The sequence below is a fragment of the Mastigoproctus giganteus genome, chromosome 12, assembly GCF_048544385.1.
Source record: "Mastigoproctus giganteus isolate SK-2022 chromosome 12, ASM4854438v1, whole genome shotgun sequence".
In the NCBI taxonomy this organism is placed as follows: domain Eukaryota; kingdom Metazoa; phylum Arthropoda; class Arachnida; order Uropygi; family Thelyphonidae; genus Mastigoproctus; species Mastigoproctus giganteus.
Window position 1 is genome coordinate 8,465,996 of NC_143586.1, and position 19,816 is coordinate 8,485,811.

At 42.6% G+C, this 19,816-nt stretch overlaps 1 protein-coding gene across 3 annotated transcripts in view; it reads left to right on the forward strand.

The window, feature by feature from the left end:
• Positions 1–19,816, forward strand: part of LOC150076660 (uncharacterized) — a 349,756-nt gene that overhangs the window by 118,060 nt on the left and 211,880 nt on the right. For all 3 annotated transcript variants that reach the window (XM_090386112.1, XM_090386111.1, XM_090386113.1), the window contains exon 5: positions 1,783–1,890. In XM_090386112.1, the coding sequence (XP_090242238.1) occupies positions 1,783–1,890 (108 nt within the window). The remainder of the gene's footprint in view (positions 1–1,782; positions 1,891–19,816) is intronic.

Here is a 19,816-nt window from a genome sequence, read left to right on the forward strand (position 1 = left end):
AGTACATAGTGAACCACAGAAGTAGATGAAATGGCATCATTTTTGTTTTATATCATATTGTGAATATCTTCACAGTGAGTTGCCCTGATATTGCACTACCTCGAATAAGCAATGCTTCACCAGTGGAGAAGACTAATGTTACTTATTCTCATAAATATCATAGTTTGGGGCTTATTTTGTAGTTTAAGGCTTTAGCCCACAAATCTTCTTAGTCTATAATATTGCACACCACCTGGCATCTCTCATATTGTGGAGTTATACTTCAAAACTGGGTTGTCACTTATTGCAACACCAGGGTACCCACCCACCAACTGAAGAGAGGCCATATAGCCTTAAATGGTGAGATCTGAGTGGTTTTATCCACCAAGAATAAGTAATATTAATGTTCTCCAGTGTGAAGCATTGCTTATTTGACCTAGTACAATATCAGGGCAACTCATTGTGAAGGTATTCACAATATGAGATGTAACAATAACAATGCCATTTCACCTACTTTGGTGGTTCACTATGTACTAATTACAAAGATTCACTGAACTTGTCCATTCTTGTTCTAACAGTCAGAAACCAGTAAGTTTAAGTCCACATATGTAAATTCTATAAAACATGGATGCACTTATAAAATTTTGGGCCCATTGCCTGCATTATTTCGGGTCTACAGTGTATTAGCATGAATTGAGACAGAAAGCATGATTGTTATAAAAGTAAATAAAATTATCCTTAAGTTAAAAAAAAAAAAAAATGTAGAAACTGCAAACCATATATTAAGAAAGACTGTTCAGAGTAGAGTACAGGAATACCTCGCATAGCGCGGTTTAAAACAGTGCGGGTTTCGTTATAGCACGGTTTACAAATTGAAATAAAATTAACAGCGTTACGCACCAATACATTTGATATGTATGTATGTATTATAATGCCAGCACGTAGGCCAGTGCGTTATGGATTCAAGGCCATGCTGATTGTTGTCGCAACTCTCATTATATACGGACTCTGCTAGCATTCATACATTAGTAAACACTCTAGATTCCGAGCGGTGAGGTCGTTCACTGTGCGTAAGCTGTACAAATATTTTTCGCTGTGTATTTTTATTAAAGATTATTTTTTAAAAACGCTAACACCTTTATACGCAAATATGAGTGGAAAGAAGAAGTGTAATGGTGCTGAGAGTTCTAGATCCACACATCGAACGAGGTATGAAAGTAAGGCAGGTGTTGAAAAATGACATTCGATGTTATAAAGAGATGTATGCAGATAAAAAGAAGGAAAAACTGTGCAAACTAAATTGATCAGCTATTTTTCAAAATAAAAATATAGTACATACTTTACTTATATTTATTTGGTATGTACATACTGCAATAAAAATCATTTGTGCTGTACTTACTAGTATTTTTCATTTTTATCATTTTAATTTCTTTTTTTTGCAAAATCTTTGTGTGCATTAATTTATGGTAAACAAACACCTATATATTTTTGCAACTCGACCCATATAATCAAATTGTCGGAATGCATTACATTAAAATACATACTAATTATACCTCGATCAGCGCGGTTTCGCATATCGCGGTATTTTTTTGGCACGAATTAACTGCGCTATGCGAGGTATTCCTGTATATATTACTAATGTTAACTTTCAAAATTAATTGCATTAACATTTTAGAAACTTGCATAACTGCAAGTTTCTATCTAGGGATAAATGTATAATGATGTCACTACTTATGTAATAACTCTAATGTATAGGTGACTTTATCTTAAGCATTATTAGATTATGCCTGTATTATTGTTAAGGTTAGGCTAAGTCAGGGCAAAGGACGGCTGTTTATACGTTATGCCTTAGTGAGGAAACTTCTAAAACCTGCTGTGGATTGTTTTCTAAATGAAAAAGCTCTTGTTCTGGTAAGTACCCTATATATATAATTTTAATATTATTAATATTTTATCCTCCTTTTGTTTTGTTGCTGCATTAAGGAAAATGTTGATTGGTACATTTTCCTCCTTAAAATTTTGTAGTTTTAATGGGTATTTTTAATTTTTCTAAAATTTTTTTAAATTTCTTATTTTACCTGTTTAGTTTACTTTTATTATTAAACATGCATAATCTTTGCAAAATCATCGAATCCATACATTTGCTTATTTTTGGTTACACTTGCAGAAAAAAACATATACTATATTTCCCACCCTATTCACTTTCAAAACCTGGAAATCCATCACTGCAGTCATCCTCATGATGACAATCAGCATGCTTCTCATCCACATTTTCCCTACTGCTGTCTGATAGTGAACTTTCATTCTTATCAAACAGAATATCATCTTCTGTGCTGTGCAAGGTGTTACTGGTGAACTCTCAGCTCTTACAGCAGCCCAAGAATTTTTTACCCAGTGGCACACCTGAGAAATTGTAGGTCTCTTTATACAACCAGTAGGTATTAAGTTGTGTTGTGGTGCCTGCATCCATTTAGTAGGTGCCTCCATAGCCAGGTGGGAAAGAGCAGCAGTGCGTAGCACACGCTTCTTGATTAGACTGGGGTTCGAGCTCGTCACCACCAAATATGGAGGATGCGGAAAGGTTAAGGGAATGACCACTGCATATTCCTGGAGCAATATGGCCTTAGTTGCTAATGCTCCTAAAAACCAAATAACAAACATCCATATAGTCCTTTTTTTTTTTTTTTTCATGAAAGCTTTAAAAGGCTAGCTAATAGAAACATCCAGCATTTATAGTTGTAAATAAGTCCACCTGGCATTGCAGCAAGTTGTGCTTTTAACTTTTTCAACCTCCTCTTTGTGGCCTCTGTTTTATATGCATGATCCTGATTTCTTGAGAAAGCCACCAGGATGCTGTGACCACACATTTTCCAGCCATAGTTGACTCCATCTTCATCATTCACCCCTTAGGATGAATATGGACAAAAATACCTGCCTGAATTTTTTCCTTTGGCCGAGTGTTCTCTTGAATATGAGGAAATGTAGAAGAGTTGTTCCATAGGAAGCCAGAACTGCATTATAATGTGTCTTTTTTGTGGCCTGATGTCTTCACAGTTACCGATTTTGTACCTTTAACATCCACACTTCTGTTTGAGGGTACATCAAACGTTAAAGGTACTTCATCCATTTGTATGCTAGGAAGCTTACAAATGGATAAACTTCCTAGCAGTTTGTATGCTTTCTAGCATTAATTTTAAACTTCTAAAATAAAAATCTAAAATAAAAACTTATTCTTCCTCTTGCTCAGAATAATCACCTGACAGAGCATAAATTCAAATTGAGGAAAGACAGATGTAGGATAGATGTGTGGAAATTTGCTTTTAGCCAGTGGGTAGTTGGTTGGTGGAACAGACTTCCATCCCTTGTTGTGGAAGTTGATAGCCTAAATAAATTTAAGGCTCAGCTGGACAGGTATTTCGAATGAATGGAGGGGTGAAATGGAAGTGTTTTTTTTTTTTTTTTTTTTTTCGGCTGATGCTGCATAAGCTTGCTTTCTTGCATCATATGCCTGTGCTAATGCTAATACCAGGATTATTTGGTTTTCATATTGTTCTGGCAGTTTCTGGGCTATTCTTGTTTGTGTCCTCATGGTTAGCCATTTTGCTTCATAAATCTGTAACACCAACTTGTTGTGCTGCTTTGTTTGTTTGTTATTTGTTTTTTAGGAGCATTAGCAACTAAGGCCATATTGCTCTGGGGATATGCAGTGGTCATTCCCTGACCTTTCCGCATCCTCCATATTTGGTGTTGTGCTGCCAAAAATCATCAACTCCTTTTGCTACTGCCCTGACTTTTGCCCCCAAAAATGATTGTTTTTGTTGACAGATATACCACAGTTTCGCTTCTCTGTTCTGTTATCCAGCTATTCAGTTCTTTTTTCAAGTCCCATCCATTTTGCTATTGGTTGATGCTTGTTTTTTATTGTAATACTGAGTTTATTCTCTTGTTTTTACCACTCCTAGATCAATCTTCTCTTTTGTGGTGGCCCAGAATGTTTTTCTGCAGCCTTGTTTCCATGTTCCTTTGTGTAACTGATGACTTGTAATATTTGACCATTTGTACAGGGTCTGGCAGAATGATCTGACGGCTTTGTAAATGTTTTAACGTAGGTATTATTGCATGTGGAGGGGTGAGGTAGTGATGATGGTTAGTGCTACCTATACCATTTCAGTTGCCAACATGGCATGGTCGGGTGAACACCGAGCTTTTGCTATTGAAACATATCTCAAAAGTAATTATTCTGTTGTTGTAACACAGGATTTATTTCAAAGACATTTTAACTTAGATCGAAATTGGGTGTTCCCAGTAGGAATATGATATTGCTGTGGATAAATAATTTCAGAAATACAGGTTCGGATTTGAAAAAGAAATCTCCTGGACGAAAACGTAGTGTAAGAACGCCCGAAAATATTGAAGCCGTCAGGTTAGCCATAAGGCATTCTCCATATTGTTCAGCTGCAAAGCATGCTCAAACACTAGGGATTTCAGATCGAAGCGTAAGGTGAATTTTACACACAGATCTGAAGTTTCATCCATACAAATTGATGGTTGTACAGGAGTTCAAATGACTGTTTCCCGCAGAGCAGCTTGTAATGCCATTCTCGAAAATGTCGAAGCCAATGTCATTGTTCTTTCCAGTGATGAAGCTAATTTTGACCTCTCAGGATGTGTAAATAAGCAAAATTTTTGTTATTGGTCCAACACTAACCCGTGGGAACTTTGCCCACGTCCACTTCACAACAGTCACATGTTCACTTCACAGTGAACATGTGACTGTTTGGTGTGCAATTTCAAACTACAGAATCATAGGCCTGTACTTTTTTGAGGACAATCATGTGGTGACAGTGACTTCGAATCGATATGTGCAAAAATTGCGTGACTTTTTAAGACTGAAGCCTGACGAATTTGGAGATCAGCCTATTTGGTTCCAACAAGATGGCGCCACTACCCATACAGCAAGAGCTTCTATAAATGTTATCAGAGAATTCTTCCCTGGGCGTCTCATTTCACGTCATGGCGACCTTCCATGGCCGGCGTGATCGCCTGACCATGCAGTGTGTGATTTCTTTCTTTGGGGCTACCTCAAAAATCAAGTGTTTAAAAGCAGACCGACTTCTATTGATGAACTCAAGGATGCTATCTAACAAGAAATCACAGCAATACCACTGGAAATGACCCGGCGAGCAATTACAAACTTCAGAGTGAGGCTACATGAGTGTGTGAGAAAAGAGGGAAGACATTTGGATGATGTAGTTTTTAAGACAAAGTAAAATATTGTAAGTAAAATTGTAATAATTACTCTATACAATGACATATTAAAAGTTCGAATATGATGACATTTCTTTTTTGCACTCGAAACAAATCCATCAGATCTTTCCTTTGTTGATGCCATTGTAATAGGTACAGGTAATTTGAAATTTACTGTTAAAGTTGAATAAGTGTGTGCATGTGCAGCAGCTACAGCTACACCATAAAAACATTCATTATGGTACTTTAACAGGTCCTGCAAAGTTTTCCCCAAAGTTCAAATTTTACCAGTAATTAATTTGGAATTTTTTAACATTTTAGCAAGAGTTTCATAAAATTACCAGTATATTGGTGAATACCCAAAAATCATCGGCAAGATAAGACACAACATGCTTGTTTATGATAGCTGTGACCATCGCCTTGTAAGAAGCAGGCTAGTTTTTTGAGATAGATTTCTGGGAAAAAATGCATCTTATATGATGAGAAATATAGTAATTTGATTGACTTGCAGACCTGTTCTAAAAGGTCACAGTGCATTATAAGGGATGTTGGAAGTTCCCATCTTTCTGTGCTAATCATACTCAAACCCGATGACATATTTTCAGTGACTTGGTGAAGCATATCCTGGGGAATGTCAGACAGCCAATCTTGCAAAATTTTTTAATCAACTTCTATGTAGCAAACTCAGCATCAGTAGAGGCATATGATGTAAGAAAGCAAGTTCATATAGCATCGGTCAAAAAAAAAAAAAAAAAATCCCACTTCACCCATCCATTCTCTCCAAAAATTTGTCGAGTTCTTCGTTGAAATTAAAAGTAACTCCTGTATCTTGAAATATTATCTGTGTTCCTGTATAACTTCTGTGAAGAAATCGAGTTTGAAATATCACTCCACAGTAGTAGTGGCATGTGATGCAAGAAAGCAAATGTATGAGCTTATGCAGCATCAGCCAAAAAAAAAAAAAAAAAAAAATCACACCATTCCCTCCAAATGCCTGTCCAGTTCCTCCTTAAATTTATTCAACCTATCAACTTCCACAACGACAGATGGAAGTTTGTTCCAGCAATTAACCACCCGCTGGCTAAAGGCAAATTTCCGCACATCTATTCTACATCTGTCCTTCCTTAATTTGAATTTATGCCCCCTTAGGTTCGTAATCTGAACAAGTGGAAGGATCCCATCAGAATTCAGCGTGCTGAACCCATTCAAGGCCTTATATACCTCAATCAGATCACTGCGCAGGTGCCTAGTCTCCAGCCACTGCAATTTGCAGAACTTAAGCCTCTCTTGATAAGAGGATCCCTTCATTCCCCTCACCAATCTTGTTGCCCTTCTCTGTACATGCTCAAGTAAATCTACATCCTTCCTAAAATGAGTCATCCAGACCTGTACGCAGTACTCAAGGCGTGGCCTGACCATTGCCTTATACAGAGGGATAATCACCTCCTTTTCCCTGCTAGCAAAATTCCTATATATCATTGACAAAACCCCATGACCTGCCCTGGCAGCCTGTCTGCATTGCTCAGAAAACTTCATATCTGCCTGCACAATTACTCCCAGGTCTTTTTCATTTTCTACCACCTTAAGTGTAGTACCACACAGTTGGTACGTTTCTCTGGGGTTACTTCTACCCATATGCAGTACTTTGCATTTGTCAAGGTTAAACTTCAGTTGCCACTTCTTAGCCCATCTGCCCAAATTATCTAGATCCTGTTGCAGTAGCACACTGCCATTACTGTCATTAACAACCCTGCCAACTTTTGTATCATCTGCAAACTTCGACACTAAGCCTGATATACCTTCATCAATATCATTGATAAATATACAAAACAACAGTGGACCCAACACCGAACCCTGTGGGACTCCACTAATAACATTAGTCCAAGAAGAGCAGCACCCATTGATTACCACCCTCTGTCTTCTCACACTTAACCATCCTTTTATCCATTGTAGCAACTTACCCTTAATACCATTCTGCTCCAATTTGTACAATAGTCTTCCATGCGCAACAGTGTCAAAAGCTTTCCTGAAATCCAAATATATGATATCAAAATTATTTTTTGCATCCAGTTCCTTTGTAACCACATCATAATATCCTATCAAATTTGTCAGACAAGACTTTCCCTTAACAAACCCATGCTGTGTCTGAATTATTGCTGCAGTCTTGTCTAGATGATCCTGCAATGCATCTTTAACCAGCGACTCCATTATTTTACCCGGAACAGAAGTTAAACTAACTGGTCTGTAATTACTTGTGTCACCCTTCGATCCCCCTTTGTGAATTGGGGATACATTTGCACATCTCCAGTCCATGGGAACCTCCCCTGAGTCCAAGGATGCTCTCATAATTATGGCTAAGGGTTTGCTTAGTTGCTTTGCCGCCTCCTTTAATATAACTGGATAGATCCCATCCACCCCAGGTGCTTTTCTTATGTTTAACTTCAACAGTTTCTCTTCCACTTTGCTCTCAGTTATTACAAAATCATTAAGTATCCTGCTACAATTTGATAACCTTCTGCCATTTTCAAACCTTAATAATTCCTCACGTGTGAATGTAGATGCAAAATACTCATTCAGTTTGTTTGCTATCTGAGCAGGATCATCAACAGTTGAACCATTGATGTCAAGTGGACCAATCAGATTCATCCCCTTCCTTTTAGAGTTTATATAAGTAAAGAAATCCTTGCTGTTTTTCTTAGCATCTTTTGCCAAGGATTTCTCGTAATCTGCCTTCGCCTGCCGAACCTCCTTTGTGACCTGATTACAGATTAACTTATATCTGCCATAGGCTTCTGAGTCACTTGATAATTTATATGCATCCCATGCATTTTTCTTCTCTGTTACGAGTCTCATTAGTTCATTTGACAACCATTTAGGCCTAAACTTTGAACAATATTTCTTAATAGGTATGAAACTTTTAGTAGCATCCATGATTAATTCCTTGAATGCTTCCCACTTAAAATTTACTGTTGGTAACATCGTCAGTTGATCCCACTGTACAGAATTTAAAAACTGTCGGAGACCACTGTATTCGCCTTTACGGAAGCAAAAACCCTTTCCTTTATCCCTGATGGTAATTAAATCTTTAAGTAAATCCCACGTCAGTACACTGTGATCACTGCCACCTAGTGGTTCTTTTATCTGCAAATTCCTAATACATGAATGATCACTGCTGATAACCAGATCAAGAGTATTACTTTCTCTGGTTGCCTCTGGAACATGCTGCTGCAGAAAACAATCATCACAGTAAAGAGAGAGAGAGAGAGAGAAAAAAAAATCTTTAATGCAACAACCTTCGATTGTAACTGGATGAAAGGTTAAATAGTGTTGCACTTTCCCTTCATGGCCAAAAGGCCAGGGGTTTGCAGATAAGAGGTATTAAATAACATTAAATAGCATAAGACATTAAAGAACAAAACAAGGTGACATTAAATGATATAGTGGATTTACATAAGATGTTAAGGTGACGAGAACTGGCATTAAACAAATTACATTACTAATTAAATTATATTAAAATAATTACTAAATCTTACCATGAGTTTTAGAACATTAAACTTAAATAACCAAATGACAACTGATACATATACGATTTACATATACTATTGTTCCTCACAGTTCATGGGAGAGAGCAGCAAGAGCAGTGCCAGGCTCATTTCCCCATTACGTTCATTCGTTAATTCACAAGGATCTCCAAGTGGTGATGAAGGGTATGCTGTCTTTGGATGTGAAGAAAGAAGGCTTTTCCTTGTGTACACTGTCTGGACCAACATTGAATATTCCTTACTGGGAGCAACTGGGGCAGTTTCACTTCTGTCTAGACAGTTGCAATTGGATGTAATGCTTTGCTAAAGGATGGTGCAGCCACGTCTCCAGGGATTACCAATCCCAGTTTTAGTTAAGCGGTTTGGTGATTTGCAGATGCAACTGACAGTTCGTGGTCTATGGGATATATGTGGGGTATTGGGGTATGTGGGGCCAAGTATCCCACGTCTATATTGTCGGTTGACAGCAAATTTCTGAAGGTCGGCATCAATGGCCTGGATTCATCCGAGCATCTGGTATGGTAGGAAACGATCTGATAAGTGGAGGCGTGAATGAAGTGGGCAAATACACCGATGAGCCAAAACATCATGACCAGCGAATCGTTATGCAAATCGAAGCAACCGCAGGTGAACTACATCACGTGTGCTGGTCGGGACACGGTATAAAAAACACCTGATACTGATCTCCATTAATCAGTGTTATTCATGTTCTTCAGATGGGAAAGGCAGTGGACTTAAGCGAGTTTGACAAAGGCCAAATTGTAATGGTCAGACAACTGGGTCAGAGCATATCCAAAATGGCATGGTTGGCGGGATGCTCACAGTCAGCTATGGTTAGTACCTACCAAAAGTGGTCCAAGGAGGGGGAACCCACGAACCGCCAGCAAGGTGTTGGACGACCATGGCTCATCGATGCTCGAGGTGAGCGAAGACTTTCCAAAATGGTACATGGCAACAGAAGTGTGACTGTGGTGCAACTCACCAGTAATTGGAAAGCTGGTGACGGGAGGAATGTGTCCCAACACACAGTACATCGAACCCTGCTGAAAATGGGGCTGCATAGCCGCAGGTCGCTCCGATTGCCATGCTAACCACAGTTCACCGGTGACAGTGCCTACAGTGGGCACGCGAGCATCGAAACTGGACCTTGAGTGATTGGAAGAAGGTTGACGAATCATGTTTTCTGTTGCACCGTGTGGATGGCTGGGTACGTGTACGTTGTTTACCTGGGGAAGTGTGATGGTGCCTGGATGCACCGTGGGACAAAAACAAGCCGGTGGCGGTGGTATCATGTTTTGGGCAATGTTCTGCTGGGATACCCTGGGTCCAGTCATCCATGTGCCAGGCACTCTGACGTCTACCACCTACCTCTGTTTCTAGGCCTGTCCACAGGGGCTGCCCTCAGGGTTCTGTCCTGGGGCCACTCTTGTGGAACCTGGTCCTAGACGAGTTCCTTAATTTGGATATTCCAAATGTTAAAACCCAGGCATATGCGGATGACCTGGTTCTGATGCTGCAGGCTGACAGCCGGGCACGACTGGAGACCATAGCAAACCGGGCCACTAGCGACTTGCAAAATTGGGCTAGTGCAAATCTCCTTACTATCTCCTCAGACAAAACAAGCTCAATACTTCTCAAAGGATTCCTTGACCCTAGAAGACCACCGCAGATTAAGATAAACGGTAAAACCATAAAGTTGCTAACAGAAATAAAATACCTTGGAGTGATACTTGACAGAAACCTTAGCTTCACACCACATCTCTGCTACCTGAGAACAAAAATAAGAAGGTATGCGAGCCTGCTGGCCAGAGTCACAAGAAAAGATTGGGGCCTGAAAAAGAGGGCCCTTGGCGTCCTCTATAAGGCATTCTTTATCCCAGCACTAGCCTATGCAGCTGGGGCCTGGTACACAAAGACTAGCACAGCTGTCAACAAGAAAAAACTAGAGATGACACACCGATCGATACTACTGATAATGACAAGAGCTTGCTGCACTGTGAGCACGCACGCGCTCCAGGTCCTGGCGGGATGCCTTCCCCTGGACTTGGAGATTGTGTGCTGGGGGTTGCTCTACCAACATTCCAAAGGAAAAATAGTCTCTCATATAGGATTCACCACAGACCCAACAAACTCCAAAACCGTGGAGAACAGACGGATTTTGCAACATGTAAAATCACTATGGCAAAATCGCTGGAACCTCACTAACAAAGGCTCCATTACTAAGAAGTTTATACCGGATGTAGGACAAGTTTATCCACTCTCCCCAGCCTGGTTTTCGCCCGGACTCAAAACTACCTACCTATTGACCGAACATGGCTCATTTAGAAAGAGGCTATATGACTTTGGAATCTCAGCTACTCCGCGGTGCTCCTGTGGACAGGAGGAGTCCTGGGAGCACCTGGTATACGAGTGTGACCAATACGAGGACCTCAGATGTCAACTATACACCAAGATTCACTCGCTTCTTCGAAACCAGGAGAACATCGTTCTACAAGAGGAAGAGACCTACAAAGCATTCACACTTTTTGCGCAAAATCTGTTCACAAGACAACGGACCCTCCCTTTCCCTTGAGTGGAGGTGTTCCAAAAGTTCACAAATCCATGAATAGGACAATATCAATCACGAGACAACAGCCATCCCTCAATGGAAACACAACTAAGACTCTGACTCAGCTTGTTCAAAGACACCACAGAAGACCAGAAGAACCCCATCTTGCCTTGTTGGGCACCTGGACTAAAGGATATCCAAGGTTGTCATATGACTCAACATACACTGTTTCTCTCTTGAACGGTGCTTTCTTTCCCTTCCCGTGGGGAGAGGGGGCTTTGCCCCACTCCTTCCCTTCCCCAAATCTCTTCCCTCTGGTGGAGCACGGGCCTGCTCCACTGAAATTGCGGGGCCATCCTCTCTATCGGCCCCTTACTTCCTTTTCTTCCCTCCAGTCTTCAGTCTCCCCACCCCCTTCACTGTTGACTTTCACAGCGTTTTCAGCCCTACGCGTCCAAATTTAAGTACATCAAAATTTCCTGCCCGATCCATTTAGGCATATAGAAAATATTATTTCAGCGTATAGCCCCTCGCAAGCATCTAAATTATTCTAACAAACGCTAATAACTAACCGCGAACAGCACTTTTTTTTTATAGGTTCTAGCCACTGAAATCCCAGGAAAGTAGGTGGCAGAACCCGCCAGAGTACTATACAGGTAACACCCAGTCGGCCTCCCCGTGGCGAGGTATGGTAACGTCGGGTCCCATTAGGGGCCCGGCGGCTAACAGGCTGGATGAACAAGGGCACAACATGCTACATACCACATGACCCATATACTTTTAAATCCCTGGCTTGTCCGATACAGTGTACATATGCGGAGATGGGAGAAATCCCAGGAGCCGTTAGACCCAAATATACCTATACCTATACCTATCTCTGAGGTAGATGTAAAGTGTAAAGTGTGTTTGGTGTCAAGTGGCACCAGGGGTTTCCCCCATCTCCACATTGCTTGCATTGTGATGGGTGTGCCAGTTTACTGGAAATGCCAGAGATTCAAAAGTTTATGGATATTGTACATGTGTGGTGTCGTGTACCGTTGTTCATCTGGTCGTTTAGCCGCTGGACCCCTACTGAGGCCCAACGTTGCCCCACTTTTGCCCCGTGGAGGCAGACCAGGAAACACCAGTAGACTAAGATTTACTCTGGCAGGTCCTGCCACCTAATTTCCTGAGATTTCAGTGGCTAGGACCTAAAAAAAAAAAAAAAAAAATGTTTTTTTTATGCGCTCGCGTGGCAGGGAGGTGCTAGGAATGAGAGGCCGAAAGTAGTGGGCGAAGGTGATTTTAGATTTATTTAGTTTAATTTAGATTGTGTGGGGCATTCATTTGTGTGCAGGTAGAGTGGGGGAGTAGATCGAAGACTGGGGGGAAAGGCAGAGACATGGAGCCGATAGAGAAGACAGCTCCAGTTTACAGTGGGCTGCTCATGCCCCACCAGAGAATAAGAATGGGGGTGGCACATGTGGGGGAGACGGCAGAACCGTCACACTCCCCCACCCGCTGGGGAAGGGTGCAAAAGGTGAGCCAGGCAAGGGAGCTGGCTCAGGTCACCAATATGGCACTGCATGCAGAGACTGCGATTTGTCCATGTGGCATTTGGTATAGACCAGTAGGATTGAGTCTCTTCTAGGATTTAACTCCTCTTCTCTGATGTCTGTGTGCGCTAAGTTTTTCCGCTAATTTGGTGGTCGCTCATTGGAACTGGGATCCGTCCACTTAAATCATATTTTAACGTACATAGGATAATGTATAGAGGGCTGCTCGCCGTTTTTGGTGCCTACTCCATCTGTAGGTCAGGATTGAGTATTCAAGAAGCAAGTTCAGGTCCATTTGATACTGGAAATGTAGGATAAATAAGTCCAAGTCAATACAGTGCAGTTAATGTAGCAATTTGTTGAGTAGTCGCTTGTGGGAACCATGTCCCGTCCATGGATATTTGGAAGAGTAGGATTTATTCGCCATTAGGGTGGATTCCGTTGTTGTTTGGGAGAATGGAGCTGTCAAGCAGAATACAAGTCCGGGTGGTATATTGTGCACGGAGGCTGTGCTTGCTCTTTTCTTTGGAGGTTGCCCTTGGGAGCCATGTTCCGTCCATCAGTCAATTTGCGGCGGAAAGTAATTGAGTATGGTTGAGGTGAATTCCAGTTCTGCCATGATATCCAGCGTTATCAACGGGGGTAGAACTGAGAGGTTCTCCCCCATACTCTTCCTGTGATACGTCTTCCGTTTGATTATAATTAGTTATGAGTTGGGATATTTAATGGTCCTACCCCAGTAATGTGGTATTGATGGAATTATAAGTTTTCACCAGATCATGGAGCTTTCAGGTTTGGGGTGTGTGGAGTACTAAATTTGTCATTGTTGTTTGTGGTTTGCAGGCAGTGGAAGAGTTAGTCATCTAGTGTATAGGCTCTGAGGAAATTCAGTTGAGGCTTTGTAGGTTGTTTCATCCTCCAGCAGGTGGTGCTCCTGGTCTTTAAGGTTGCAATGCACTTACGTGATCAGCTGGGCACGTAGGTCATCATGCAATTCACAGTCGTGCATCTGGTGAACCCAGGTCTTGGGGAAGCCACAAGCACATGCAGGGTTGTTTGTGATTCCAAGGAGATGAAGCTTGTGACGGATCGCTCCATTTCCTGTAAGGAGGTAGGTGACATGCAGTCCTGGGCAAAACCATGTCGGAAATATAGGGTACACTTGCTCCAGATTTGGAAGGAACTTTCACATGACTTCCCCCTTGTCAGAGTTTGTCCAGTGCTGTTGCCAGATTGATCGCAGGTAGATTTGAAGCTTGTTCTTCTCGGCTTTCGAATTGCTTGTCGGATCTGTTGTGTGGTCCAGATATGTTGTAACCTTTCCTCGTCCAAACTGCTGCAGCATGCCTGTTCGGGTAACCTCAAGGTCGAGGGGGAGAGCCCCTGTAATCACTTGCAGCGTGTGGGTCGACATTGTTTTGCATGCTTGGGTGAGGGTCAGTAAGATGGGTCTATGTATAATTTCGAGCCGTCGGCGATTTACCACGGTTGAGGCCTTGTGGAACCATGCGCCAGATGCATATGTGATTGCCGGGATGATTGCTGCTTTATAGAGGATCGCCAGGGTGCGCCTTTTCAGCCCCCAGTCTCGGCATGTAACTCTGGCGAGCATGGCTGCATAATTTTTAATCTTATTCTGCACATACATTAGGTGTGGAGTGAATGACCAGTTCCGAGCTTGCAAAACAGTGTCGATCCACGTGCTGCAAGTGATTACACGAGGTCACATTTCTATGTGTCCTGATTAAAAAGTGATTATAGTGCCAATTAATTATGGATTTACTGTTCGCCAAAGATTTGGATTTGAAGAACTAAAAATATTGGATCACCAGGTGACTTTATGTGAAATTCTGTGCAAATTTAATGAATTTATGGGAGTTTTTAATTCTTATATATGATAGCATTGTTCTTGTATGTAGTGCCTATGCTTAGAACCAATATGGCTGCCTTCAAGATTGCGAATATGGCTGCCAACCGCATCATACACATTATGTACATCGATGAATTTTTAAAATTCAGTGAATTCTCCAGGTGAGAAACTTTTGTGTTTGTTTGGGCTTATTAGTTGAATAGAAGTGTTTTTATCTGTTTCCTTTGTTTGCCAGAGGGTACTGGTCACCATGCTGACAACAGGGAAATAGAGAGTGCGTCCAATTATTTCTGGCTGCCGCGCTTGGATCCAGCTCTTGACTGGGGAGGTGATCCAAAACAGCATAATTTTGGGCATAGACTGCTCCAACAATTTCCAAAGATTCCGTGTGGATATAACGAAGAGAACATGACTTTTGTGTTCCCCCCCTCTTTTCCATAAACATTCTGTGATGGAAGACGAACTCCACAAATACTGCTCTTACGGAAAAACAAATATCATCTTCGTGCTCACCGCCCCTGAAAACCCCCAGGAGAAAGTTGTTCTGGTCTTCTAGCGGTGTTTTTGTGAATAGCTCCACACACACCTGTTTGTGGGGGACAGGCAAAATCTTCTTTAGTGCACAGAAATTCACCAGATTGGACTACGAACTTGTAGCGGGTGTCTTCCTGCACCAAAAATCAAGTCCTACCGAAGCAACACCCTACCAACTCAGAAATCTGTACCTACTTCGATTATTCGAAATTATCCCAACATAGAGGGAAAACCAATAAAACCCAAACCTCGTTGCAGCGTGCCAACAAGGATGACATTACAGTCATCGAGCATGACGAGGGGCTGGTAGAACCCTGCGCCAGAGCCCCCTCTGCTAAAAGGAAAACTCACAAACCGACATGAGAGAATCACAAGAGATTCATGACTCCCAATGGGATTCTACCGAAGAGAAACAAGAGGAACTACCACTGGATCCAAACTTGCCCAAGGGCACCGTCCCTGAACAGAAACTGATCCTGCGAACCACCCTTGAAAACTTATTCAAGAATCAGAGCAGCAGAGTGACTACAGGACTAAGAGCTGAAATAGTTTCCCTGTGGACCAAACTAGAAACAATTTTGGACCAAACACACCTGGAAAATGAAAAAATAACTGCCAGGCTTGATGCCTATCTTGAAAGTGGGGCGAACAAAGTGCAACAGCGTGCCCCCACTTTTGCTGAAGCACTGAGGACACAGCAACCCACGGACCAAATAGCAACTAAGGAACCTACCACTAAACGCAAGACCCTCTTGCCAACCCCACACCTACTCATCGTAAGACCGACCTCCAAAGATTAAACCCACACCAGTGAAGAGGTAAAGAGCATAGTAGTAAACAACCTTACCGAAGACTTAAGAGCGGCAAAAATCAAATCGGTTCGCAAAACCCGAAATGTGGGTGTTATCATTGAAACCCAGACAAAGGCGGATGCAAACCTCATACTAAACAATCAAAGAATCCACAGACTTGGATTAGAGGCCCTACCACCGAAAAGAAAGGGATTTAATGTAATTATATACGACTTGGACAAGGATATAACTCCGACTGAGATCCAAACAGAGCTGTACATGAGAAACCTACAGCAAGACCATCCATTGAAGGCACCATCAACCATCGTTACTCTGAGATTTCATACTAAAGCTAGAGCAGGAAACACCGCCAACTGGGTGGTAGAGCTCTCACCAGCGGCCTGGAAGACTATATGTCAGCAAAACAGTGTCTTTATCAACTGGGGCAGCCACGGCTTCAGGGAGTATGTACCCGTCCCAAAATGTTTCCGGTGTTGTAAATTCGGGCATACTACCCACACCTGCACTCAGACTCATCCCACCTGTGGCCATTGTACAGAGCAGAGACATGAGTTTAAAAACTGTCCAAATAAGGACAAAGACCCTATCTGTGCTAATTTCAAGTTGGTAAAAATGGATTGCAAACACTCGATAAGGGACCCCAACTGTCCCTCATACATCAAAGCGAAGAGCATGCACCAAACTAGAACTGATTATGATGACTACAACTAAGAAATTCAACACCACAGAGATGAAAATATTCCAGCATAATGCAGAGGGTCAGGGCTGTGGCTGACCAGCTACGCCTTAAGGCCGACCAAGAGAGCGCTGATATCCTGCTACTTCAGGAACTGTATGCACATTCCAAACAAGTAAGGGGCTACCCACTTGCATATAAATTAATCCAATCTGATGAGGACACTCCCTGGGCTGCGGTCCTGGTCCGAAACCCGGACATCACTGCAACGAAGATCGCACAGCTGTGCACACCCTGGGCAGCCTGAACCCATGTCATCACGCCAATAGGAGCCTTCTATGCCATATCCCTCTAATCTAGACCGGGACAAGATATCACAACTGCCATAAATTACTTGCAACAGCTACTTGACATCCTACCAAACCAGCGGATCATTGTGGGGGGTGGGGGCAGACGTGAACTGTCGGTCGCTCGCATGGCACAGCAAAACGGAGGGCAGAAGAGCAACGCACAATGGTCAGCTACTTGAAGACTTCCTAAGACATAGAGCAGACATAGACATTACAATAGCCACAGCCAATGTGGCCGCGCACATCGACGGATGGACAGTCAAATTCCTGGACAACATCCGATCACCGGGTGATCACGTACCGAATCTCAAGAACGCCAACTAGAACCCCAATCACCTGATATCTCACCAGCAGATTTGCAATCCACAAAGTGGACTGGAATCACTTTGCAGATCACCTAGCCACAGCTATCAAAGCTATAGGCAACAGCAAATAGAGAAGAAAACTGATCCAGACATCCTGCAAAGAACAGTATTTAACATAATCACAGAGTCCAGCAGTGCAACCATAAAGAAGAAGAGACCCTCCCCAGGAATGGTCCCAATGTGGACCCGGGAGCTGCAGACCCTTAGGAAGGAGGTCACAAATAGAAGGAAACAATTCCAAAGAGCCTGCAGGTCTTGGCTGCAGGCTGAGGTGGAGGCCTTAAGACAACGCTATAGGGAGGCAAGAAATCTATACACAGACAAAATCCAAAAGAGTAAAAGAAAATCCTGGGAGTTGCTTGTCTCCACAGCTGGAAACGTGGATTCCTGGGGGGTTATATACAAATTAACTATGAACAAACTCCCCAGGGGAGAAGTCCTCATGACGACTCGAACTCCACAAGGCACTCTAACTACAACGTGGGAGGAATCAGTCAGCAACCTCCTAAACGCAATACTGAAGAAACCAGCACAGCCATCCAGTGAACAACAACTCAAGCTGTGCAAAGAAAACGAAGAATACCTCACGGAACAGAGAGAGAGAGAACAACCATTTACACTGGAGGAACTCCAAGAAGCGGCTGCCCGGATCAGGCCTAAAATGCCCCAGAAGAGATATGCTTGAACCTGAAATCATAAAGAAGGTTGCTGACCTAGAACCCCAACTTCTCTTAAGGTTGTACAATTGCTGCCTGGAGGCTGGCTACTTCCCTATGGAGTGGAGAACAGCAAATGTCAGATTAATTCTCAAAGCCCCAAGCAAAAATCCGGCACTCCTGGAATTATGTCGACCCATAGCGCTCCTAACAGTTTTAAGTAAGCTATATGAACGGCTCCTTCATAGACGGATACAACACTACTACTTACTGCGAACCTTGAGGCAAAAAACCAATTCGGATTCAAGCCAGGTACTCGACTGTCGATGCGATGAGAAACCTAGTGATATCAGTGAATGATTGCCAACAATACAGTACTTCTTGATCCTGATGATGGAATCAGGATCAAGAAGTACTTTCTTGCTACTGCAGTGGATATTGCCGGGGCGTTCGACTCACTTTGGTGGCTGGGCATCCTGGGCAGGCTCAGAATGTCACAGGTCCCAAGCAACCTTTAGAATAATATCAAAAGCTACCTCTCACACCGAAAAATAGAAGTGAAAGGACCATACCAACAGATCAGCAGGAACATCCACAGGGGATGCCCCCCGGGTTCCATGCTTGGACCACTGCTGTGGAATATAGTATTTGATGATTTTCTGAACACCGGCCTTGCAGATGATTTAATTCTCACTGTGACGGCAGATAATAGGGCACAACTTGAGACTTGAGCAAATCAAACTCTGTATACTCTACAGTGGTGGGCTACGGAGAACTTTCTACAGATCTCGCCTGCCAAAATGACTTCCATCTTGCTTAAGGTAACATTGGACATGAGGCCACCGCAAATTAAAATAAATCGTGCTACAATCAAATTCGGCCAACAAATGAAATACCTCGCGATCATTTTTGACAGCAAGCTCACATTCCAACCGAATCTCAAGCAACTCAGGACCAAGATTAGGAACTACTCGGGCCTGATTGCGCGAGTCTCATGTAGGGACTGGGGGCTGAGTGAACAAACCATGTTGCTATACTACAAGACTACTTTTCTCCCGGCGATCACATACGGTGCACCGATATGGTACCATAGAACCAGACTGACCACCAACAAAAGAATACTGGACTCTACACAACGAACAATATTGCTCAAAACCACCCGAGCCTGCAATATTGTGAGCACGGAGGCGCTCCAGGTTCTTATTGGATCTTGAAGTGGTCAGATGCAGACTAGCATGCTGCGTATCAAAAGGAATCTCTGTGACTTACTCGGGCTTTACGATTGAACCCACAAACAATATAAAATTGGAAAAAGTCTGGCTCTTGGCACACTTAAAACAGGAATGACAAAACAGGTGGACAGACTCAACCAAAGGGGAGGTGACACAACGCTTCATATCTGATGTAGACAGGGTTTTCCCGAAACTACCTGTATGGTTCCACCCAGGCCTATATGCCACCTACTTATTGACGGGTCACGGCCCCTTCAACGAGAAACTAACATCTCTGGGCCTCCTCCAAGACCCCAACTGTTCATGTGGCGAACCGGAAAGCTGGACCCACCTCATGCACGAATGTACAAACTACGTGGACCTACGTATAAACCTAATAACAAGGTTGACCTACGTGCTGTGAGGTCACGTAGAATATAAGAACCTCACCAGATTTGCACAGGAACTCTTTGCCAGAAGAAGAACCTGTT